Below are 17,224 nucleotides of genomic sequence, written 5' to 3'. Positions count from 1 at the left end.
GCAAGCCCCGGGACGCGCGTAAGTCCCAGGGCTGTCCTGGGGAGGGGGGGGGGCATGTCGCGGCCGGCGCGTCATCAGGGGCGTTCCGGGGGCATGGCCGCGGCCTCCGGACTGGAACATGGCGAGCCGAGGCAGGTGTAACTTGTAAAATAAAGGTGTGGGGGGGGGGAATTAGGGCTGGGGGGTGGGTTAGATAAGGGAGGGGGGAAGGTGGGGGGAGGCCGGAAGGAAAGTTCCCTCCGAGGGAATGGAGGATGGCTGCGCGGCTCGGCACGCGCAGGCTGCCGATTTTGCGCAGCCTTGCGCGCGCCGACCCTGTATTTTATAACATGCGCGCGGCAGCGCGCGCATGTTATAAAATCGGGAGTAGATTTGTTCGCGCCGCGTTGCGCGAACAAATCTACTCCCGCGCACACCTTTTAAAATCTACCCCAAAGTGCCCACACTTTTCCGTGGAAAGAAGTTCTAGAACAAGAGGTCATGATGTGAGGCTCAAAGTGAGTAAACTTGGAGGGGTAACATTAGAAATGATTTCTTCATGGAAAAGGTGATGGATACAAACCCCCCCAAACAATATCCCGCCAAAAACCAGTAGGGCTTGTGTCAAACCCGCTTTATGCGCACAGGGCTGCATATTTTACAAGCTGCGGGTGTAGCTGAAAATGCACGATTTCTAAGTCCTTGTCCAAGACATCGAGACCCTCCCTGTTCTTCAGCCAGACCTCCCACCAGGCCAGTAGTGCACAATAATTAAGCCTGATATCAATTACACGGGGTCGTTAGGTGTAAAATTGCACGAGTAAGTTTCCAAACGTACATGCGTAAGTCTCTCATAAAATGGCAGAATGCCCCTAGACCACCCCTTATGTTACAGGTATATGTGCGAGCGAAATCTGAAGTCCGCGCATACTTTTGCTGTTTATAAAATACAGATTACGCAAGTACCGGCTACCTGTGTGTGTGTGTGTGTGTGCGCGTGCGTGTGTGTATGAGTGTGTGTGTGTGCGTGTGTGTGTGTGAGAGCGTGAGTGCGTGTGTGTGTGTGAGAGCGTGTGTGCGTGTGCGTGTGTGTGAGAGTGTGTGTGCGTGTGTGAGAGTGTGTGTGTGTGTGTGAGAGCGTGTGTGTGTGTGTGTGTGAGAGTGTGTGTGCGTGTGTGAGAGTGTGTGTGTGTGTGTGTGTGAGAGCGTGTGTGTGTGTGTGTGTGAGAGTGTGTGTGCGTGTGTGAGAGTGTGTGTGTGTGTGTGTGAGAGCGTGTGTGTGTGAGTGCGTGTGTGTGTGTGAGAGCGTGTGTGTGTGTGCGTGTGTGTGAGAGTGTGTGTGTGTGTGTGTGTGCGCGCGTGCTAATTTTCTTTGTGCGTAGAGCTCACTAACAGCTGGCAGCCAGCCTTAATCCCCACGTCTGCCACCCCCCACCAGTTAAACCCCCACAGTCTCCATCTTGACAGTCGGCCAGCACCATTTTGGAGTTTGGCACCGGCGGGGAAGGATTGGGTATCACTTTTGCCCTCGTTTGGATGCCGGGGCTCGGGTAATATGAAAAGGAGAGGTGGGGAGTGGGGAAGGATGGAGAGCAAGCTCAGTTTGCGTGGGTGTATGTGCTTAGGTTTGGGATTTGGATTTAGTTGATGGGGTAGAGGGCCAAGCGCGCTCGTGTGGAAAAAGCAGTGGTGTAGGGGGCGTTCCCGGGCAAGGCCAACACTTACAAGTGTGTGTGAATAGCCATTTAAAAATACACGTGCATACTTTTGCCAGGTACTTGAGTATTTTAACGCCTGCTAATTATCTGGTGTGGGTGATATTAAAAGTGATTGTGGTGTAGGACTGAGCGGGTGGGAAGTCTGGGTGAACGGAGGGGAGTTCAGGCTGAAGAACCAGGAAGGCATTGAAGGCATTGGAGAAGGACTGGGCGAACTGGTTAACTTCACTTCCGCGTGCATGTTTTAGAATTGGTCGACTCGTGCGCATAAATCAGGACTTGGGCGATTAAAACACGGGGTGAATTTTAAGCTGCTCGCATTTAAAAGGCCCATGGACGCGAGTATCTGACCTGAGCGTCAGCAACGTGTACTTTTAAAACGGCCGAGCTGCACGCGTGTTACGCATGGGTGGGAGCAACCGAACACGTGGGGGTTACAAAGCGGAAAGAGGGAATGTGACTGCATTAAAAGTGGGTCCCCTGTCCCCCCGCAAGCTTTGGGGGCCTCCATCGAAAGAATTCCATGCCCCGGCTTTTGAAAGGACGGGTGCACGAGAGCTGGGACTTAGCCCCGGGCCTGAGTGTGTTCCCTGCCCCAGTTCCACCCTAAGACCAAGATAGGGGGGGGGACTACAAGGAATTACATACACTAACATGGGATCAAATGCTGTGCCGCTATTAAAAAGTGCGCCTGAGGAATTCTTGGGAGAGGAGGAAAATGTAAAGCCTGTTTGGGAGTTTCCTATTACTTTTATAATATTTATAATTTAATAAACAAAAAAAGTGGTGGGGAAGGCATGGAACTGAAAGACCCTCTTAGGCCACAACGGTTCACAAAGCATTCGCCTCTCCGAGGCTTCCATATCCTTTTAAGAAATCGAGCCATCCCCTGAATCTTAAATAACCGGGAGTCCAGCAAAAGGCTCAGCTCCTCATAAATATTCACAGGGCTGTTGTGAGAAATTGAACGGTGGGAGAACGCATCCAGTTAACTAATCACTTATTAGTGAACCGAGTGCTCGATTGCTTCGTCAATGTCATGAGAAAAAAAAAAAGAACCAGCAGAAGTGAGGCGGTGCTGGAAAACTAAGCCTTTACAAAAAACTTCTTTACCAGTTGGCTTACAAAATAGCCATCTGCAGATCCATATTAAGTCCTCAGAGTGGCAAGATCTTGGCTAAATCTACAAAATTGCTGAGAAATAGTTCAGCAATACAATGATCAATTTCTTAAATAGGCCCGGCGCTACCAGGTGTGCATACAGTCAACTGCACAGGGTGGCACGCCCAGTGGGGCAGCGGAAGAAGCAGCCCGTGAGGCTGCCGGTGGACCTAGCCCACCAGTGGTCAAGAAAAGGAAGAGGCCCATGAAGCCACCTGTAGATCACATCCCACCAGTGATCCAGAAATTTTGCAAAATCAAATATCTGGTGATATTGGACCTATTGCAATTTTTTCTCATACAAAAGAAAATGATTTTGGCCAGTCCGGGGGAGTATTGAGCTCTGCCCTGCATAAGAATTCTTTCAGCTAATAATTTTGGAAGAATTTCCTACTGGATTTTTTGTTTTTTTTTCCAGTAAAGGAAAATCTTGCAGACTGGACAGAAAATGAGTGGAGAACATGATGCACCTTTGATTGCTCATCTAACCCATGCTGCTGAGCCATGCGTGGGACTCTTCCCATCTCTCTACTGCCAGGGAGATGTTTCTGGGGCAGAATTCTCGCACACCTTCAGGTGTCATAGACTTGAAGCCGTTGTTTGTATTTTCCCGCTGGGCAGCATCAAATAAAGCCAAGCTGTGTTTATGAACGCCCTTGTTTTGACCTTCATTGCACAAGGATGTAGTTTGATGTGCACAAAGAACCCCCCAACCCCAGTTCGTCTCCGGGCTTCCCTTTCACTTCTTTGCATTTTCTGTGCTTCCGTGACACCCATGCCCGTTCCTCCATCACCTCCCCTGGGAGCCCGTGCAAGAAATAGAAACATAGAAACATAGAAATGACGGCAGAAGAAGACCAACCGGTCCATCCAGTCTGCCCAGCAAGCTTCACACATTTGTTCTCATACTTAACTGTTTCTCTTGGCTCTTAGTAACCTTATGTTCTAATTCCCTTTTCACCCCCACCATTAATGTAGAGAGCAGTGCTGGAGCTGCTTCCAAGTGAAATATTAAGTTTGATTAGTTGGGTAAGCGGCAGCATAGCTCTCTGCCATGAAGCAGAGGGCAATGCTGGAAATGTGTGAAGTATCAGTTTTTCTTTTCCCCTGTCATTGAAGCAAGGAGTCATGCCGGACATGCACCGAAAGTGAAGAATGCCTTGAAAGTCACATTAACTATCATCAAATATTGAAAAGCCTAATAATTGGTAATACCTATAAGCCCATGAACCCATCCCTGTTTTTTTTTCTTTTTTTCTTTTCTTTTTTTAATTGGGAGATGGATGCCCTTCATCCTTCTACTCTGTGAAGGTGGACACCTACCACCGGCCACTGGCATCCCGCTCCGTTAATGCCTCTGTGGCTACTGCCGCTCCATGCAGTGTTTTACTACCTGCTCTTTATATGCGTCCTCTAGAACTGATGGATCCCATCCCTGGGTTTTTTTATTATTTATTTAATTGGGAGATGACAGCCCTCCTTCCTTCCGCTCCGTGAAGGTGGACACCTACCACTGGCCACTGGCATCCCGCTCCGTGAATGCCTCTGTGGCTACTGCCGCTCTGTGCAGTATTTTACTACCTGCTCTTTATATGGACACCTACCACTGGCCACTGGCATCCCGCTCCGTGAATGCCTCTGTGGCTACTGCCGCTCCGTGCAGTATTTTACTACCTGCTCTTTATATGTGTCCTCTAGACCTGATGGATCCCATCCCTGTTTTGTTTTTTGTTTTTGTTTTTTATATAATTGGGAGATGACAGCCCTACATCCTTCCGCTCCATGAAGGTGGACACCTACCACTGGCCACTGGCATCCCGCTCCGTGAATGCCTCTGTGGCTAACGTTGCTCCTTAGTCTACCCACTTTGAGCCTCACAAACGTACACACGACTAGACGAACAGTGAAGCCATACAGCTTTTGGAAGACTGGGGGGAAAAGCAATTAAACTACATTTTGAAATCCTGGAAGACCAAAAGCAAAGCTTGGTTCAGAGTCCTGACCCCCCCTAGACTCATGCCACGGCAAAGCATGACTTGTACACAGTTAGTGCAGGCTGGAAAAGCAAGTTGCTTTAGATTTCTGCTGCAAGCCCTTTGCTTAGGTTCAGTGTGCATTTCTGACTGTGCTCTTACCCTCCCCCTGCAGGCATCTCCATAACAATAGAATCGACTCCCTGGAGAAGAAGGGCTTTGATGGACTCCACAGCCTGGAGACCTTGTGAGCTGACCTCCTGTTTCTTTCCTTTTTTTTTTTTTTGCTGGTGTTCTCATTGATATTCTGAAAGAATCAAAATAGCCTAAAATCCAAACATGCTTCTTGGCTGACTCAGTAGCTGTGGGCTCTGAATAATGGCTGGCGAACGATGGCCACATGAAGCAAGGAGGTATTGCAAACAATGGAGCCAGCCTTTAGCAGGGTGATTTTCTAACCTAGGTGGCTTTTATAAGACTTGTTCCTTACTTAGCTTATGGTCGTTTTCTTTTCTTTTTTTTTCTGTGTGTGACACTCCATGCAAAACTGAGCATTTTATTTCTTTTACTGTTTTAGAATATTAACTTCATTATTTAACACACAGAAACAAAAAATCAGGGTCTGCATTAGTGCATAGGGAGGTGCATTAATTTTTTTGTTACCTTATGTGCAATTTGTATGTGTTCAAAATAATTTATCTGCATTAAATCAATGTCATGAGCAAACAGAATGGCGTAGATGCCTAAAAAATGTATTTTATGCACAAAAGTAATGAAGTTAAACAAAACATTTTAAACACACAACAAAAAATTCCAAGCACAATGAAAGGAATAGCATTACTGCCGTGCACACCCCTGTTAGTATATGCACTGGGTCATTCAGCACCTGCTTAATTGGATCACCCACCCATTCTGCCAGAGTGCCTGCCACTGCCTGTCAGACATGTTAGCTAGGCACTCATCTGAATCAAGCTGAGAAATATCACATTTTGAATGTTTAAACTAGTGCTGCTGTTCTGTCATGAGCGACATCATAGTTTGTAAAACCCATTTTAAGAAGCCACTGTTTCTGGCACGCCTCGGAGGGCTGACAGTTATGACTCTCTCAGATTACCCTGTGGCCAAGGGACAGAAAGATGTTTCCAGTTTTATAAGCAAAGGAAGAAAGAATTATGAAATTACCATCTAGTAAACAGATGTCTTATTCAAAATACTTTTCGTTTTATTTTTTTTTTTTCTGTTTTTAAAATCATGAATTGTGAAATTATTTCTGCAGCAGACTGCAGACATTTTCGTGTAAACTTCTGATGTGGCAGTGGCAGTCTTGCGAGGGCTGCAAGACCAGCGTTATCTGTACATAGCCTCATGTATTTTATTTACTGAAGATAAATTATAAAGGCCGCTGAGATTTTGAGTAACTTTGTTTGATTAGTGGCCATTCTTTTTTTTTTTTTTTTTTTAAATCATAACAATGTACAATTAAAACAAATACAGCCCGGTTCAGGATGTCTGATATGTTTAAATGAACAATATTGCACAATTTCTAATCACAGAATAATGTGTATGCACAAGAGTTGCTTTACTAAGAAGCATAAGTCTTCAGAATTAAGAATATGTTGAGCTTTTCTTTGTGGCTCGGGCCACAGCACTGTACTGTGTGAGGCAAGGGCATCCAGGTTTGTCCCTCCTGTCCCTCGGGGCCTGGGTCTGTCACGCAAGTGGCCAGCTAAGATGTCCTGCCACCACCGTGACAGCCTCTGGACAGGGGCCTGGAGGGCTACATCTGCCCCCAGCATCGCAGCGATTTTCCCAGAGCCGCCCAGGCACGTCCTCTGAAAGAGGAAGGGTGAAAAAAAGCAGAACGAGGGCAGTTCTGTGTGAGTGGGACAATAATTATTTAACGCCAGGCCTAGCTGTTAGGATGCAGGAGATAAATGGGCTTAATCAGAAAGGGCTCTTTCCTGTCTTGTAGAACAAATCTTTATTGAACAAAGCCCAAAGCTTTATTGACATTGGTGCTGAGGGGCGTTTTCATTCTTTATGCAAGTTGTATAGGTTTGGTTGTATTTGGTCTATTGTTAAGGCACATCGCCTTAACAATAAGTAAGAAGGTCTCTGGTCCCAGTACTGTCGTGTTATACCTAAATATTTTCCCTTAAATAATCTTCTATTCTACAATTTCCACTGACCTGTATAATTGCACCGGGTGACAAATGTGGAATGAGGTGGGCGAGCGGACGACAGAAGAATGAATGAACGCATTAAGGTGAACTTTAAAAGCCCCACGCGAGCCAAAGCCAGGAGACACGCGCAGCAGTCAGGCCCGCAGGCGCTGCGCGGAGTTTTAAAGGCGCGTATCTCCCGGCAGGCACACACACAAATGTTTTCTTAGAGGGGCGGGGCATGGGCGTTCCAGGATTTTAAAATGAAACCAACGTGTAAATCCGTGCACAAGCGCGCACCGGTGACCCCTGCCGTGGATGGTGTGTAAGTTGTAAAATAAATATCTAGGCCTGTCAGCGGGGTTGTAAGGGTTGGGGTAAAAGGGAGGCTGTTTAGCTAGGGGGATTAGGAAGTCCTTGGCGAACTGGGGAAATTGGTAATGGCGACAGCACGCGTGTCTACTAAAATCCTCCCGCTTAACGCGGTAGAGGTGGCATTTGACAGAAATTGCCATGCTGGGTCAGACCAAGGGTCCATCAAGCCCAGCATCCTGTTTCCAACAGAGGCCAAAACCAGGCCACAAGAACCTGGCAATTACCCAAACACCTAGAAGATCCCATGCTACTGATGCCAGTAATAGAGGCCATTCCCCAAGTATACTTGATTAATAGCAGTTAATGGACTTCTCCTCCAAGAACTTATCCAAACCTTTTTTGAACCCAGCTACACTAACTGCACTAACCACATCCTCTGGCATCAAATTCCAGAGTTTAATTGTGCGTTGAGTGAAAGAATTTTCTCCGATTAGTCTTAAATGTGTTACTTGCTAACTTCATGGAATGCCCCCTAGTCCTTCTATTATTCGAAAGTGTAAATAACCAATTCACATCTACTCAGTTCAAGACCTCTCATGATCTTAAAGACCTCTATCATATCCCCCCTCAGCCGTCTCTTCTCCAAGCTGAACAGCCCTAACCTCTTCAGCCTTTCCTCAAAGGGGAGCTGTTCCATCCCTTTTATCATTTTGGTTGCCCTTCTCTGTACCTTCTCCATCGCAACTATATCTTTTTTGAGATGCGGTGACCAGAATTGTACACAGTATTCAAGGTGCGGTCTCACCATGGAGTGATATAGAGGCATTATGACATTTTCCGTTTTATTAACCATTCCCTTCCTAATAATTCCTAACATTCTGTTTGCTTTTTTGACTGCTGCAGCACACTGAGCCGACGATTTTAAAGTATTATCCACTATGATGCCTAGATCTTTTTCCTGGGTGGTAGCTCCTAATATGGAACCTAGCATCGTGTAACTACAGCAAGGGTTATTTTTCCCTATATGTAACACCTTGCACTTGTCCACATTAAATTTCATCTGCCATTTGGATGCCCAATCTTCCAGTCTTGCAAGGTCCTCCTGTAATGTATCACAGTCTGCTTGTGATTTAACTACTCTGAATAATTTTGTATCATCCGCAAATTTGATAACCTCACTCGTCGTATTCCTTTCCAGATCATTTATATATATATTGAAAAGCACCAGTCCAAGTACAGATCCCTGAGGCACTCCACTGTTTACCCTTTTCCACTGAGAAAATTGACCATTTAATCCTACTCTCTGTTTCTTGTCTTTTAACCAGTTTGTAATCCACGAAAGGACATCGCCTCCTATCCCATGACTTTTTAGTTTTCGTAGAAGCCTCTCATGAGGGACTTTGTCAAACGCCTTCTGAAAATCCAAATACACTATATCTACCGGTTCACCTTTATCCACATGTTTATTAACCCCTTCAAAAAAATGCAGATTTGTTAGGCAAGACTTCCCTTGGGTAAATCCATGTTGACTGTGTCCCATTAAATCATGTCTTTCTATATGCTCTACGATTTTGATCTTGAGAATAGTTTCCACCATTTTTCCCGGCACTGAAGTCAGGCTCACTGGTCTATAGTTACCCGGATCGCCCCTGGAGCCTTTTTTAAATATTGGGGTTACATTGGCCACCCTCCAGTCTTCCGGTACAATGGATGATTTTAATGATAGGTTACAAATTTTAACTAATAGATCAGAAATTTCATTTATGTGCACACGTGCGCGCGTCTGTATGCAATTGTGCGCGTATGTTATAAAGTGGCTGCGTCCATTGGCGCAAACTGGTATACATGTACGCCTGCACGCCGGAATCAAAGTTACCATTATTGTTTTCACTCTCTAGTTATGCACATCCCCAAAACACAGTAAGGTGAATTTTTGTAGAAATGAGCACATGCGCGTGCAAGGATGGTAACTTTCAAACCGGCGCACAAGTATGAAGAATAAATGTAGTGCCAAGAGCCAAAACTTTCCAGAAACTTCTTGCTACGTATCAGTGACCTGAGTATCCGCAAAAGATTTCAAGAATTCAGACCAGTCCATCCATGGCCCTTGACCCAATCCCTCTAGAGCTTCCTTAGTGAGAAAACAGGAGGCAGCTTCAGCAGCAAATTTCAAGACCTCAAGCAAATATATTTTTTGTAAAAAGATCCAACAGTAACATTAATGCCAACACTGAGAAATTCAGTACTTGCAGATTAAGATAGCACAAAGAATTTTCCATATTTTTCAACTTCTTTGCATTAATTATATCACTCTGTGCTAAGTTCCCTTGTGCATTTTGTAAAACTGTCAAGTTTTATTCGAGTTTTCCAGTTTCTCACGATGACAGTAACTTTCAAACTGGCGTGCAGGCATGCATTGACGCAAGTGCATTGGTCTCCGGGCACACGGACATTTTATAACTTGCATGTGTGTATGCGCACTTTGTAAAATAGCCAGCACACGCGCACCTAATTTTAAGTGAGCGTACACATGGGCACACAAATCCCACTTCTCCCGCATAGGTTGGGGGATTTTTAAAAGGGCGCATGCTCATGCCATTGCCAGTTTTAGCTAGGTCTTCCAAAGCCCCCTGGTTTGATAGCCTACATTCCCCCCAGTTATCCGGGACCTTTTAAATCCCTCAGGAATGGCTCAGTCCTTTTTTATAACTTGCACGTCATCCATAGCAGAAGTAAAGTTACACAGCAGGGGACCTTAGCGCACACTGGGGCGCGTAAGTATTTATGTGCACACCTATGTCCCACCCCTTTTTGGAAACTTTTGAGAAGTGTGCGCAGTGGGATTTACGCGCACATCTGGGTGCTTTTTAAAATACAGTCAGCATGTGCGAGAGCAACCTCTTTGCGCATCCCCTACTTATACATGCACCAGACTTTTAAAATTCACCTTTTGAGAGGAAAGTGTTCTTTCAGATATTTGAATATAATTATTAATGCCAGAAGTAACGTCCACAAGAAAGGAAATTGACTTTTCTACCACCTCCAAAGCTGATCAAACAGAGTCCAAAGTCACCGTCTACGGTTTTTCTAATGCTGCTTGGAAGATAGTTCTTACCGGAACTTCATTAACAGAAGCAAAGGATGGAAAATGGCTTCCATTGTCCTCTAAACTGCTGGAAGGAGTAGGATCCCGGGCCCACTGAATCTCCGTGGCATCCCGAATCACAGTGGCGCCTCTAGGGTGTTTCAAGTGATAAATGTCTTATCCAGGAATCCCAGGAAAAAAAGCTCCCTCTATACAAGACGAAACTCCCACAGACGTCGTATGTCCGGGCAGAAACAACTTTCCATCAAGCTGCAAAGAGTCACCTGTGGATGACACCCAGTAGGGGAGGAACTGTCTGGGACTCAATGACGATTCAATGCCCTCTCGCTCTGCAGATCTCCCCACAATGTAACTGCCCTCAGGAGATACTTCATAAGTGCGGGTAAGGAACTCAACAATCTTAGGCTGTGAAGTCAAAAGTGTGAGTGGCTGGGGGACCCTCTCGAATTTGGGCTTTGCGCTTAGTATCAGGCACAGTAGAACAGGCAAATAGAAATCTGGAGAGCTCTGACACACCACGTCTTCTCACCAAGTCGCCATCTTGGTCTCTCCCCCCTTGGCACTGATTGTTTAAATTTATCAGACATCACGAATCCAATGGGAGCTGCTCTGACCGTGAGAAACTTGCCTAGCCACTTCCTACCTTATTACATGGATCGATCTGAACAGCTGGCACAACTGGAACTAGGCAGGTGGTAAAATGGAAGACTTCACGTCCAAGAGGACTGCAGCCCATGCAATAGGATTGTGGATTTATTAGAAATGAAACAGGAAATTTCAACAAAATGTCTTGTTAAAATTTCATTTTTTTTTTTTTAAATTGTATTAATTTGTTTTGTTTAAAAAAAAAATCCTTGCTCTCCCCAAATCCCACCTGATTTCCTTCGAACCCTCTTACTCTCTTTGCTGTATGAAATTTTCTTCAAGGGACTGGAGCAATCCACGGTCACTCCTGCCCTGTAGGTGAGTAAATTGAAAATGGCATCAGAGGATCAAGGCCAGTGCCATTGTTCATTTCTTCTGTGCACCCAATGATCAATGGCGCTGGCCTTGATCTTCTGGTGCTATTTGTAAAATTAACAATAAAACCCCACAATATTTAAAAACAAAAAATGAAAAGAAAAAATTTTATTTTTTTTAAATGTGGGTCCCTGCCAGCGCTGAAAGATTAAAAACAAAAAAGCACTCCTGGCCATCCCCGATCCTTTTTACCCTCTTTATTGCTTGAAAGTTGCCTCACGGGGCAGAGCAGGAACAGCTGGGGAATACTCTGCCCCGTGAGGCAACTTTCAAGCAATAAAGAGGATAAAAAGGATCGGGAATGGCCAGGAGTGCTTTTTTCTTTTTAATTTTTCAGCGCTGGCAGGGACCCACATTTAAAAAAAAAAAAAAAAAATTTTCTTTTCATTTCTTGTTTTTAAATATTATGGGGTTTTATTGTTAATTTTAAATAAATGGAAAGAAATGAAACACATGTAAAAAGAAAGAAATATAAGCAAAAAAAAAGTCTTGGTATACCTCTACCATTTAGAAATGTGTGCAAAACGGAGAGCTAGAAGACGTCCATCCATATCAGACTATGAGGGGGAAGGCCATCAGCTTACCCATTATTATGTTAGCTACAGTGTTTAAAAGAGGTAAGATGAATCACATCTTTGCTTTGTGCAAATTCATGCCTATAATTATATGCATTATAGAAACACCAGTGTAGTAGTCACTGGCAGTAGTCAACGCTTGGCTTCTTAAGGTTAGATGAAGGGAAGCGTTCAACATTTGACATGGGACAATCAGATGTGAAATACTCTGCCATAATCACCAAGACAGATAAACCAGCAGTAGGCTATCTAAAATGCTTCCATGGGCAAAGGACACCAGTATTTATTTTATTTTTAAAAATACTTAGAATATGTGGTACTAGAATCCAACTTTATTTAGTGAGCATGATTACCCAATAGAGATGTTCACACACAAAACTCAGTTCAGTTTTTTTATTGGTTTCATCTCTTTTTTTTTGTTTGTTTTGTTTTTGTTTCATTCGTTTCTGGAGTTTATACACTTAAATGCTTTCTTGCACACACAAAATTAAATATTATAGGCCTGATTTTCAAAAACATTTACACGCAGAAAACTGGATTTTACGCTATGAATGCACATTAGCCGTGTAAATGGGCTTTTGAAAATTGCTATACTATATGCCATTGAATTGTCAATCGGTTTTATCCATGTTAAGTGCACTTAAAACACATTTATTTGTAGAAGCATTTCAGGATTTTCAGGACCAACAATTATGCCATATTACAGTACTTGTTCATATAGGGCTGGATTTTAAAAAGGTTACGCATGGCAGGCCTAAAGCCCCAGGACGCGTGTAAGTCCCGGGGCTTGCAAAAAGGGGCGGGGCCAGAGGCTCCAGGCACAGTGGCCATTTGCCCCTGTGCTTGGGATCGCGCGCCAGCAGTCGGCCCGCGCACACAACCTACTTCAGCCCCAGGGCTGACGTAAGTTTAGAAACAAAAAAAGAAGAAAGAAAAAAGTAGGGGGGAAAGGGCGGGGGAGGTTAGGGGAAGGGAAGGTGGGGTGGGGAAGTTCCCTCTGAGGCCGCTCCGATTTCGGAGCGGCCTGGGAGGGAACGGGAGAAGGCAGTGCGGCTCGGCGCGCGCAAGGTGCACAATTGTGTACCCCCCTTGTGTTTGCTGACTCTGGATTTTATAACACGCACGCCTGCTCGCGCATGTTATTAAATCAGGCGTACATGTGTGCGCGCCGGGTAGCAGGCACACATATACGCCCGCATGCTCCTTTTAAAAATCTACCCCATAAAGCACAATGAAATGGCTTTAGCTATGGTAAGTTTGTTTTTATTGATTTATTGTCTGTTATTTTAGCCAGTGTGTTCATATGTAACCCACCCCAAACCTTGAAGGGTGTGCGATATAAGTAATTTTAAACAAGTTCACCTAACGCCGGTAAATAGGCTTTTGAAAATTGCTATCATAGTATATCACATTTACACGTGTAACTTCTTTAAAAATTCACCTGTTAGCATGTTGGGTGTACTTACATGCATAAAATCAAATTTTATGGGTGTAAGAAGATTGTGTTCATAAACTACTGAAACAAATGAAAACGAATGCCAATTGCTATAATCCAAATCATTTAGCAGTGCCTGCAATAGAAATGGCTTTTCCTAATAATGAATTTGCAGAGGCAGTCAACTGTTTAACCTCAATGTCGTGAACAAAGAAAAAGCTTGAAGGGAACAATGGTTACAAATGAGGTCTTGTTAAAAAAAAAATAATAATAATAATAAGGCATCAAAGTTCAGAGAAGGAGTGTTAAATATTTGTTAGCTGCTTAAAAAACGATCTTCCTGTGGAGCGGCAAAATCACCCCTGCTCTCACCGCTATTATCTCCCAAGCAGGAAGTCAATCTGTAGCAACTCAAGCTTTCCGGAGAAGTTTACAAAATAGAACTCTAGGAAAACAGCCTAAGCAGGAAAACAGAGGCCTGAAATTTGTGAAGTAACTTGTAAATTTCCATGTCCTGTGCAGTCAGACACAGAATCTGGGGAGGAGGAGTTATAAATAGGAAGGGAAAGCTATGCACAGAGCCATTTCCTGCCTCCAAGTCTAGTGATGCGTTATCTTGTAAATGACTGTTAAATGTACATCACGTTTTCTCACTTAAGTAAAATTATGAACTATAAAATGTTGGTTACTTCTGAACACACAACCATATGCAGCCTTACAGCCACCTCTGTTGGTGCCTCACAGTGTTTTCCAGCTTAACTACACTTAGGATTTTTTTTTTCTCAATTTTCCACTTGTTCTGTGATTTCGTCAAGTTTCTTACAGCTATAGGAGAGTATTCTATGTGCTTTCCAGTCTCAAAATACATCCCCTTCGGGAGTGGAGCTAAGATGGTGGCTTGCTAAGCTCCTCGTGCACATCGGAGTTCCTTTTCCTAATTCTTCGTTCCCTCACAATGCCACTGAAGCAAAAAGGCATGCCCAGGCTATACCTCTCCGAGCCTGTGGTCTTACCTGGTCAGTGTACCCTGGACAATTTGATCTGCCAATTGGTGGGTGAGAATTCCGTTGTGGTTCCTATCGAGGGAGTGATGGATCTGCTGGATGTTTACACTTAGCCCCCCTGAGCGCCTTCCCCCACCCCAGCCGGGTCGTTCCAACAGCGTGGTGTTGAGGCAGTCACAAGAAGATGACGCCACTGCTATCATGGTGGGAGGGACCATTGCTGGAGAAGACTCGCCTTGGCCAAAAGTCAGCAATTCTGGGGGAAATGAGGAGGCCCTTTGCAGAGCACCCAAATTGGAGATACATCTGCTTCTCTTCTGAGCTGACCCCAAGAACCATTGGTAAGTCCTGCTGAAATCGCTGTAGACGCGTTATGGACAGTCTTAGTGCATGTGGATTCTACTATTTCGAACTGTACCTCGATAATAGTTGGTGAAAACGGTTTCTGAACTTCGAAAAGTTCATTCAGAAAGGCTTCATGTGATTGAGTCAAAGGTGGACAATATGGAAAAGCACGTGCAGGATCTCCAGAAAGTAAATGTTGCTTTATTTCAAGATAAAAACTCTGTTCATAAGATTGATCAGCTTAAAAACTTTTAAAGACGATTGAATTTGCGCTTTTTGAGTTTCCTCAATATATCGGGGATTCCTGCTGGAGATACGCTAAAGAAATATTTCATTGAAATTTTAGGATTACCAACTGAGAGCAAAGCTTATTTTTTGCCAGCTCGGAGAAGAGAGGGGAGTATTCTGTCTTTGGCACCTGAGTCCCCATTGCACGTGTCTGCTGTATTAGAGAGTTCATGGAGGATGAGGATAGAGAGACTCTCCTGGTCTCATTTGTATTTGAGCAAGACTTGAATATGACCTTGAAACTTTACTTTCAATCTGGATTTATCCAGATGTTAAATCTACACAGGAAAGAAGGAAACTGTTTCATGTTGTGTCAGAAAGTTTTGTCTGTGGGTGCTACTTTTTTTTTGCTTAGATAAGCCATATAAGTGTGTGGCCACACGTCTTGGTAGTAGACATTTCTTTTATTCCCGATCAATTTCAATTTTTTCATGATCAGAAGAAACGTCCAATTGCAGTGCCTGATGATGGCATTTAATTTAAATAAGATACCATGACTATTTAGAAAGTTAATGCTTTTTTCCTCCTTATGTTTTCTGTCTCTTAAGTTGCCTTTACTTCCAACCCCCTTTTATTGTTGTGGACATTGGCTAAGCATTTCTTCTATTGTTGCTAATGTGAAATGGTTTTCTTAGTGTTTAGCCTCTGCCTGTCACAAGAATACGGCTATGTAATTTGAAATTCTTAGATAAAATCCCTTCAGGTTTGCACTCGGGACATGGGGAGGGGAAGCAGTTTTCAAAGCTATTGCCATGGGTAACAGCGGTTTTAGCTGCTGAAAACTGTCCCCTCCCCTGCAGGTAAGAGGATCAGCACCGGTCACAGCACAGGTGCTTCTGCCTGTGGGCAGAAGGGGGAGGGAAGGTATGCCAGGCCGATGCAGTACCGAGGCACTAAAAACGAGCGTCCAAACTCAGCACACGCACAATCACCGCTCCTGGTGTCTCGATGCAATAGGGAAAGGAGCCGCCGCGCTGAAAAGGACGCGCTAGGGATAAATTGTGTATCCCTGGCGCATCCATGGCAGCGAGCGCCCAGGAGATGTGACTGTGCGCAGGTTAGGAAAACGGACGCTCACTAATTGAGTCTCTCTTCCTAACTGTGCCATTTTAAATACCTTTATTATTTTTTTGCTGCTTCTGCGGTTCCTCCTGCTTTAGTATCGTGACAATACTGAGTTGGAGAAACCACAGAAAAGCAGTATTTTCTGATTTTTCTATGCATGGCACGGGGCGCTTCAAAACTTAACGCCAGCTCCGGGGCTGCCATTAATTTTTGAGGTTAGAAACGTGCACGTCCAGCGTGCGGTAACTTTTTTCGTTGGGCATACTGGCTAATAGCCTTATGAACATGCATTTTCCTGTGATGAGTGCTATTAGCTACGCGTTTGGACGCGCTAATCCCGGTATTGCATCAGGTGTAAGTCTAGTGCATCCAAAACGCACATTCAGCACCGCGCTGACCTTAGCGTCCGATATTGCATCAACCTGTCTGAGTATAAAGCAGGTGCAGGGAGAAGCAGCAGAGTTCCCGCAGCTGGCCTGGTTTAAGAGTTGAAACCAGAGCGCGTGGCTTTTCATTAGCAGGCCCTTCTCTCTGGAATTCCCTCCCTAAGGGAATAACTGTGAAAGAGTCCAAACTTTTTAAGAAAGCCCTTAAGACCTATTTGTTCCAGAAAGCATGTGAACACTGAAACAGCCTGTCTTACCTCTGGAGGCATGTCCTACCATCTATTTTTATTTATTGTTTTAATTTTCGTTGTGTTATACCGATTGTAAATGTATGATTATACCTCACCCTGAACATAGGCAGGGCAGGTAATAAACGTTTTAAATAAGTTATTCCGATTTACAGCCCACCTTAAAGTTCAACCTAGGGTGGAAATTGCTTTCTTATGGGGTCTGTTCACTATAGGGTGATAAGATTTTTCAAATAACATTTCTGTTTGGCCTAACTCTTTGTCCTTTAAATCTACAAAGTTTTTGCAGTATTTATTAACATTTAAAAATGAACATAAGAACATGCCATACTGGGTCAGACCAAGGGTCCATCAAGCCCAGCGTCCTGCTTCCAACAGTGGCAAATCCAGGCCATAAGAACCTGGCAAGTACCCAAAAACTAAGTCTATTCCATGTTACCATTG

The 17,224-nt window shown here is 44.3% G+C and overlaps 1 protein-coding gene across 1 annotated transcript in view; it reads left to right on the top strand.

Annotated features, from left to right (window-relative positions):
- The window catches only part of LGR5 (leucine rich repeat containing G protein-coupled receptor 5), a 206,500-nt gene that overhangs the window by 122,231 nt on the left and 67,045 nt on the right, over window positions 1-17,224 (top strand). Inside the window, exon 6 of the mRNA XM_029597180.1 lies at window positions 5,007-5,078. Coding sequence (XP_029453040.1) covers window positions 5,007-5,078 — 72 coding nt within the window. The remainder of the gene's footprint in view (window positions 1-5,006; window positions 5,079-17,224) is intronic.

The sequence above is a fragment of the Rhinatrema bivittatum genome, chromosome 4 (genome assembly GCF_901001135.1).
Source record: "Rhinatrema bivittatum chromosome 4, aRhiBiv1.1, whole genome shotgun sequence".
Lineage (NCBI taxonomy): Eukaryota > Metazoa > Chordata > Amphibia > Gymnophiona > Rhinatrematidae > Rhinatrema > Rhinatrema bivittatum.
Note: the sequence above shows the minus strand (reverse complement) of the source record. Positions and strands in the feature narration are given on the sequence as shown.